The following is an 8,767-nucleotide window of genomic DNA, read 5'->3' as shown; positions in this document are numbered from 1 at the left end:
CTCCGCCGGCTGCCGGCCAGCCGCGCTCGGCGCCTACTCCAGCCTCATCATCACCGAACTACGTCACACCCTACTACGTCTTGCATGGGAAAGACGTCCTTGCTTATCCAGGCGAAGAAAAAAAGAAGAAATATTAAAAGCTACGTTTTTTACGATTTTAATAAGAAAAAAACTGCGCTTGTTTAACAATCGTAATAGGTTTTTTTTAACTGTCATTTTTTAAGAATAACCCGCAAATCCTATATTTTAGAGGCTTTTCTGTAGGTAGGGGTGAAGGTGGATGTGAAAATACATCACAAACACCCGGACCAATAGAAAATAAATATGTATCGAATTCACATCACAAGCACCCAGAGCGATTGAAAATAAATATTTATTTAATTCATTTTGCGATTGGCGAGAATCGAACCCGCAACGCCAGTTTCGCAGTCGAGCGATCTTTGTTCCAACACATGCGTAATCAGCTTTTGCAAGTTCAATTCACATATAAGCGTAATTTAGCGTGGAAAACAATCCCGAGTGGCCGATCGGAATGCTTGTCTCTAGCATCTAGCGGTCAGCGACCGCACCCCGCCCATGGTCAATTCGCCAAATACGATGGACCATTTGTGTCCAAAGCAAGAATATACAATAAATGAATACGTCATATTATTACAACTTATCCGTCGCTTCATTCCAAGGGATCGTAAAAACAACGACGATATTCAAATGGGTAAAAAACTTATATGTTTAGTCATAAAATGAACCCTGAAGAGGGCAACAGGTTGTTGCCGAAACTAGCTGGTTGTTGATAAAAATGTGAGTGGATCAAAAAACAAAGTCTTTTTATTTCTCAAAATAATATCACTATGATCCACAAAGTTCATGCTTTCAATATTTAAAATATAACATATTTAATACTTAGTGCATACGTAAATTCATATCGTAAACTCACAAGTAATGATCATAATAATCATATACCTAATTAACTTCATTACAAAAAAAACAGAAAATATGTTCTATTTTAACCCCACTTAACTATCCTAACCGACGTTGTTACTGAACATTCGTAAAAAATACGATATAGAAATAAAACGGGAATAAAAATATTATAAAAAAAAAACTTTCATTATTTAAGAAGTCATAACAACATTCTTTGGGGTAAGAGATCACGTAATAATGAAAAAAAAATAAAGGTACATTAGGAAGGTACCGTGAACGACGTGAACATTGTTTTTTTTCCAGGAACGTCATTTTGCCGTTGTAATTTTTACGATAGGTTAGTATTCTAGGGTTAAAAGCGTTGTTAACTTGGCTGTGTGGTAATATAACACTCTCCTTATCATACATCGTTCACTAATACCACTTGAAAACTCTACTTCGCGACTACTTTGGACTGTAGTCTACAGTTGATCTGATGATTGAATGGTTATTAGTCGTGAATATTATATAGTCGTGAAGTAGACTTTTTAAGTGGTATTACACAAAGTGAACAATGAATGACAATGAGGGTGTTCTCTAGAATCTAGAACACCAAATCTTGATCCTTATCAAGGTCTATCATAGATCCCCAACGAGACTACTACGATCTACTAGAGCTCTAGACAGCAATACATTTTTATCCCTTCCCTTATGAGGCGACATTATGGCAATTCTCTTTGACAAGAAGGTGCTAGACCAAAAAAGATTGAGAACCTGTGATCTAGATTATGAAGAAATAATATTTCGTCCTCGGTTTTCAAAGTAGGTGTCTCGAATCACGGTTAATATTTTTTTAATGAACAAAAAAAATACCACCCACGCGACATCAGCTCTGAGCGTCCGCGACACGTTCCTAATTAGTGATCAGGAGAGTATTCAATAACCGAGCCGACACTTGGTCAGCTCCTTCGGGATTACGGTCGTGTGTTGACATTCACAAAGAGGCATTAACAATGTTTTGAAGTCACTCGGCGGAGGGTCATTGAGCCCACTCGAGTATTCCCCTCACGAGCCAATGTACACAAGTCATATCTTTGAGCTCCACAGAACCAATATTTGCCAAACCCTGTTCAAATTTCCCACTCTGCCCAATCGGCGACGAAAACACGAATGAACACAGCCACCCAGTAGTAACTAACTTTGTAATCCTCTTTTTTTTATTTTCAGCTTTACTTAGTAAATGAGACTATTTCTTAAAATCTATTGTGACACGTGTTTAGATGCATTTCGCATAATTTTCAAACACCGTATTAGATTTTAGAAATAGCGGTATTTACGTAGTAAAGTATAAAATTAAAAATTGATAGATATTACCACAATGTGACTGCCGCATCAATTAATGAAATTTGTCATACTTATTGTAGTAATGGAGCGAGCATTTAATAAAATTGCCTTTTATTATATTTTAATATAAATATACACCATTTTGAGTGTGACCAAATAGTTGTTCACAAATCTGAATTATCTCCAATTATAGTTATTTTTCATATTATTTCCCGTAATGGCCCAGACTTCCATATTCTTCTTCATATAGATGACATAGGTTGAGATGTCCAAAAATGAATATAATGTGTTAAATTCTGGAAGATAAGGTATTCGATCGATTACTATCCTATATAAAATTAATCGGCTAATTTAGAAAACCCTAACGAATAATAATAATAATACAATAGATCCAAATGAGGCGACCATCAGTAAATCGCAAATCAAAATAGCAAAGGAATAGATAGACAGACAGGTATTTATTTTTAAAGAAAGATTCTACGATTATAAAATATAAAATTGTAAATATGTGTATGATAAAAAATAAATAAATATGGTTATTATTATTTTTTATACATATACGTATGACGATGATTGTATGACGGTGTATACATGTCGCTCATTGCTTTCAAGAACGTCATAAATCAAAAAATATAACACAATGTATTAAAAATAAATATCAAGCCACTTATTCAACTTTTTACTGTGCAACAGATCTTTTTAGGTAAAACCTGAAGGTTTTTTCTCCATTTGAAAAATATTTAATATCTTTAAAAAAAATAATTAAACAACACCTTTTCATCAAAATGCAAAAACAACGCTTTCTGCCCTATAGCGGGTAAATATTAAGTTAAAAATATGCCGCTTTCACCGGGATATAATACATTTTCTGGGCATTCCGAAAACATGCACAACTGAAAATTGTCGATTTTTTATTTATGACGTTCTTGAAAGGAGTGAGCGATGTATGTAATTGTTAAGAAACGATTTTTATATAAAACCCAGGGTAATACTAAAGCCTTTAAGTACTATACTATACTATACTATATTCTATAGTATTCGGCTCAACACAGGCCATGCCTAAAGAGCCGTAATACGTATAATAAATGTGTATATGAAATGAATATGTATATTGAATGTATCTATGTATTATGAAAAGAAATAAATAAATAAAATAAATAAAAATAAAAAAATATGTACATTTGTAATATTTTGCAATTAAAAAATTATAAACTTATAATATAAATTAATAATACAAAAAACAAGGGAAAGGTCGTTACGGACATAAATAATCAACCGGACGTAGGGGTGAGCTTTATAAACAGGAAGTAGCTTTCACTCGGAGCTGAGAAGTTTAAAAAACACACTTGTACAGATAACCGAGTAGGCATTTCTCTTACGGCCAGGATAAAGTAAGGCTTCTGCTCTACCTGCATTACCCACCTGTCAGAGACAACTGCATCCGAGGATGTGGTTTGGGGTCAGGACGATACGAAATCGCCTCGATATTTATACAGGGTGGCGCAAAATTAATCATATTCTCAATATTATTAATATTTAAAGCATTTACCTTGTGGTTAGTCATTTTTACTTTTTTTTATTTTCCAAAAATGTTAATAAAATTAGGACAATTGTCCTGACGAAGAGACGGGTACGTCTCGAAACCGGTAGACGTAAAAATCTCGGTGAGTGGTTATATACTAATTTTATTAACATTTTTGTAAAAAAAAAAATAAGCAAAATTAATCACTTTATCGGAAGATGTTATATTTTTTGCAAACGCCTTGTCAAATCAAATTTGTGGAGGTCCTAACCAAAACGTTACATTTCCATTATAAATGATTTTAAGTAATCAGGAATTCTAGCTTGTAAAATTGCTACCCTTTGGTGCGATTTAATGATTTCATACTGATTTAACACAGGATTGGTCACTTTTTGTCACAACATCAATTAAGATTTGCATTTAAAGGATTTTTTATGCAATTTAGAAATGTAACTTTTTGATGAGGACCTCGACATTTGTCATCTGTGAACTAGACAGCTGCAGTATATATTTTTTTAAAACTTTTTTACTATTTAAAAAAAAAATATTTCGAGTGATGGAAACCTTAACAATTTTTTTACATTCATTTGAAAAGATGATATCCGTCAAGCGGTTGCCGCCAGTGTTGCTACACATTTGTGCCCGTTTTATCAATTTGTTTGTAAACTGCAGCTGTCTAGTTCACAAACGACAAATGTGACTGACGTACGACGCCATTTGCAAAAATTATAGCAATTTCCAATCGGGTGATTAATTTTGCGCCGCCTGTATAACGCTGCAATCCGAGCGGCTGGTTCAGGGCACCGAAAGAACATGTGTTTGAGCAAAATAATTATCGGCAAAACGAAACGCTTATCGAACAATAGATTTGAACGCCGTATTAAAGCACTGTGCCGACAGGTATTTTACGATATTATAAAACAACAACTACATCCGTAGCAAGGTCGTTACGGCTGTATGTTAAGTGATATTATTATACATACCAACATAATAAAATACCGGCACGACATAAGGTAAATGGGAGTACGAAAATATGTCGTAAATGTTTGACCTCATTCCCTGAAATTACCCTTTTCAGGTTTCAACATCGGTGCACCAAAATGTTGTTAAAACATGTCTATATTGTAAATTTTTATAATGGAATAATTTTCCGAAACCGGTAGTCACAAATAAGTGTTTTAAAAAAGTGGTATTACACAAAGTAAACAATGGATGGTAAGGAGAGTGTTTTATCATTATTTTTGCTTATAACTGCAGACAGTTGGTAGAATTCCATATGGAATTGTTGGGTAATATATCCAAAATAAAACAACGTTTTTGTTGGATTGAATTCTACATTTCATGTATACCTTAATACGTATTAAGATATACATAAATAAATGTAGAATTCAATCCAACAAAAACCTAGTTTTATTTTGGATATATTACCCAACAATTATTTTTACTATTTATGTGAGAAATAATATTTACGTGAGAAATCACCTCAGAACAAAACTGAGCGAGGGGGCATTATTGTAATTTACAATTATGTGTATAAGATCTATGAGTAGAGTTGTAGTCAGTCAGTTACCTGCGTGAAGCACCAGTTCTCGGCGACGGGCGTGTTCCCGTCCTGCAGCGGCGGGCTGGGCACGCGGCTGACGGCCATGCCGCCGCCGCCCGCCGTGTGCGCGGAGGACACGCGGCCCGACTGCTGCTGCGGCTGCTGCCCGCCGCCGCCCGCCTGAGAGCCTGGACACTCGCTCGCCACCGGCAACCTGGGGACGGGGAGACAGTACGGTTAGTCGGAGTCGCTAATCATTCAGGAACAACACTCCAACATATTAAGGCTTAGTCACAATCGCCAGTCAGACGGTCCGAACCTCGTGTATTGTGGGTCAGTATTAGATGCATTTTCAGCTTCATAACTAAATCATTTAGGAACAAAACTCTAACATATTGTTAACTTAGTCCGTTTAGTTACAATTGCCTGTCGGACGGTCCAAATCTTATGTTTTGTGGGTCAGTATTGGATGCATTGACAGCTTATTACCTAATCATTTAGGGACAACGCTTCAACATAGTAATAAAACAAACATTGCTTTTGGAACATAGATTATCAAATTTTAAAGTTTTGATTACCCAATCAAGAGTTCTCTATCAAATCACCAGGGCAACTTGACGCCTTAGCGCTTTTCAGTAGAACTAATTAGCTGGAGTTCCAGACAAAGTTCCTATATTTATCGTTCATCAAAATTGGTTGACAAAATTGGTTATATGTACATACTCGTATACGAATACATGTGTATAATTTGATATTGCTGTTCTGTGAAATTATTAAATAAATTTAAAAAATATTGACTTATAGAGTATTCCTCCTGCCACTAGCAATCTTATCCGATCACCTAATGGATTCAAAGTGACCCATACAAAAGATTTGGACTGTTAGATTCATTGCGGGAAGTTGAGTGTACAATAAATTACAAGAAATATATTAGGTACATAAATACACAAAACATAATACTAAATAATTACGAGCGAATTGATCAGACATTCTTCTTCTTCTTCACGTGCCATGCCAGGTCACCCCTACTCGACTAATCATTTGAGAGTAATATGTCTCTGTTATTGATCGTAAAGTATATAATGTTTCTAATCGACATATACATATATTGTTTGATTTTTCGTTGCTTTTATTTTTAAATTAAAGATAAACCTGTAAGTCACCTTTGCAATTTTTTATCTGTATTTCTTATTGTTTTAAAACATTAAATGACCTTACTTTAAGAACCCGATGACTGCTTGAGTCGCAATTTATCGGAACTATGTAATTTTCATTATTTATCTTGAACAAAAATAATAAGGCCATGAGGTCAATATTGACACACGGGTACCAGTCCGATGTTTTATATATATATATATATATATATATATATATATATATATATATATATATATATATATATATATATATATATATATATATATATATGTATATATATATATATATATGTATATATATATATATATATATATATATATATATATATATATATATATATATATATATATATATATATATATATATATATATATATATATATATATATATATATATATATATATATATATATATATATATATATATATATATATATATAAATACAAATTTATTAGAAATAAATCATTCTTCAATTACTTTTGATTTCACCAAGAATCAAACCCGCGACGCCATATACATGCTACGATGCTACGACGACTGTTTAAATTATTATAAAAGTTAAATTAAAATAATATTTTTGTTGTTGGCTAACCCAATCGGGAATAGTATATTTTCATTTTTATAGATAAATATTCTTATACTTAAAATGCTGTATCCTATTCGAGGAAATAAACTAAAAACAAGTAAACAATACAATAAATTCCACACAATGCAACGATAAAATAAAACTGATACTCCCAAATAGACAAAACAAACACTATCGTACTTTTTTTACGAGTACCAAACTCCTGATAATAATTAATCGAACGTTTAATTGGCAAAAGGCTATCAAAAATAAACTTTTCAAGAGAAAAAAAGATAAAATGCACAACGAAATTAGCCGATTTCATCCGCGGGTAATTTCACTTTCGATCGCCGAGAATCGCGGAGAATCACGGAGAAAATGTGCCGTCGGGAGAGAATTTTAGAAAAGATACACATTTACACGAATTAGTATCTCTTTGATCCGGCGAACTTGCGAGGGGAAAAGCAGTCGACCGATAGAATGCATTTCTCTGCACTTTCTTCGGCTGCCAATCTTACAATAAGTATATGTAGTGTATGCGATATAGCTATGCAGGTATTACGTAGGCACTGCCTCTTTTGTACTCGACTACTTTTCGGTAAAAGATGAAAACGTACACATAATATTATCCCACATAACCAAACAAATAAAAGACATCTAAGTATTTTTTAATCGCGTTCCGACTATAAAATTAAATATTTTATTAGACTGACCATTTTAAAAGACTGACTAGGTATCACTAGACGGCACCCAAATAAAACACTAAATATTAACGAATATCTACTCAGAAATTATCAATTTTATTTGACCGTGGTAAAACCACAGAAATTCTGATTGAGTTGTAAATATATTTTTTTTGTAAATGTCCAGAAGTTGTCCCCTAGATACACACATGAATAAAAAAACGTTGAATTTCAAAGTTTACCTATAAATATAAAAAATAAAAATAAAATACTATCTAAAATCTTAATGAAACAAAACAAAAAAAAACAAAAAAAAACATTTAAAATCACCTTGTTATAATTAAGCGACACATGTCACAATGTACCTGACAACCGCAACACATTTTTGAAAGTTTTTTTTTAAATATTGTATAAATAATTTATATCCACTTAATATTTTTAAATTAAATAGCTTTTTTAATATTATCGTTTATGACACATTTTTTTTAACTAATTGTTTACACGTATAAACACAAAACGTTTTCAACAAAAAATATAATTTGTAACAAATAAATAAAAATATGATTTGAATAATTAACCGCCCATTTTCTTCTAAAGTGTTGCTCAAATAAGACACGTTTATTATTTTGAAGAAAGTGGCACTTTCGCGAGGTGGAGAGAGAACCGAACCGGGCGTTTGACAGAAGGCAACTGACAGGAGAAATCGCGGAGACATTCGTCCATCGGGTGAAGGCACGCGGTAGCGAGGGAAGGGGCTGCAGTCGGTGCATGGGCGGCAGGCGATGATATCGCGATACAACGTCCCTTTTGTTGCGCGACCGGTTTTTAGGAGAAAATTCAAATATGACGCGCACCAAAATAAGTTTTTGTTTTTGCGTTAATTTCAGTAACATAAATATTCTCAAAGGTTTTTTTTTGGCAAAGCACCCATAATTGAGTGATACATGCCACAAACAATTGGTATTTTTTAAATATAATTATGTAAATGAATACATACTTTTTAATGATCTCTAATACCTATATAATATTACTCGATTTTTTTTCAAGTGCTT

The 8,767-nt window shown here is 33.2% G+C and overlaps 1 protein-coding gene across 1 annotated transcript; it reads right to left on the bottom strand.

Moving 5' to 3' along the window:
* Nucleotides 1-5,336: 5,336 nt before the first annotated feature.
* On the bottom strand, nucleotides 5,337-8,383 carry LOC148298622 (protein roadkill-like; the record flags this gene model as incomplete). The annotated part of the gene is made up of 2 exons (XM_088276747.1): nucleotides 8,046-8,383; nucleotides 5,337-5,523 (listed from the first exon to the last, which is right to left on the bottom strand). Coding segments are annotated over exons 1-2 (240 nt in total), but the record flags the coding sequence as incomplete, so codon positions are not given.
* Between the last annotated feature and the right edge of the window lie 384 nt (nucleotides 8,384-8,767).

Source organism: Brachycentrus maculatus, unplaced genomic scaffold (genome assembly GCF_059751285.1).
Source record: "Brachycentrus maculatus isolate JH-2025_06_01 unplaced genomic scaffold, ASM5975128v1 h1tg001802l, whole genome shotgun sequence".
Taxonomy (NCBI): domain Eukaryota; kingdom Metazoa; phylum Arthropoda; class Insecta; order Trichoptera; family Brachycentridae; genus Brachycentrus; species Brachycentrus maculatus.
The sequence above is the reverse complement of the archived record's forward strand: the minus strand, read 5'-3'. Positions and strand labels throughout refer to the sequence as shown.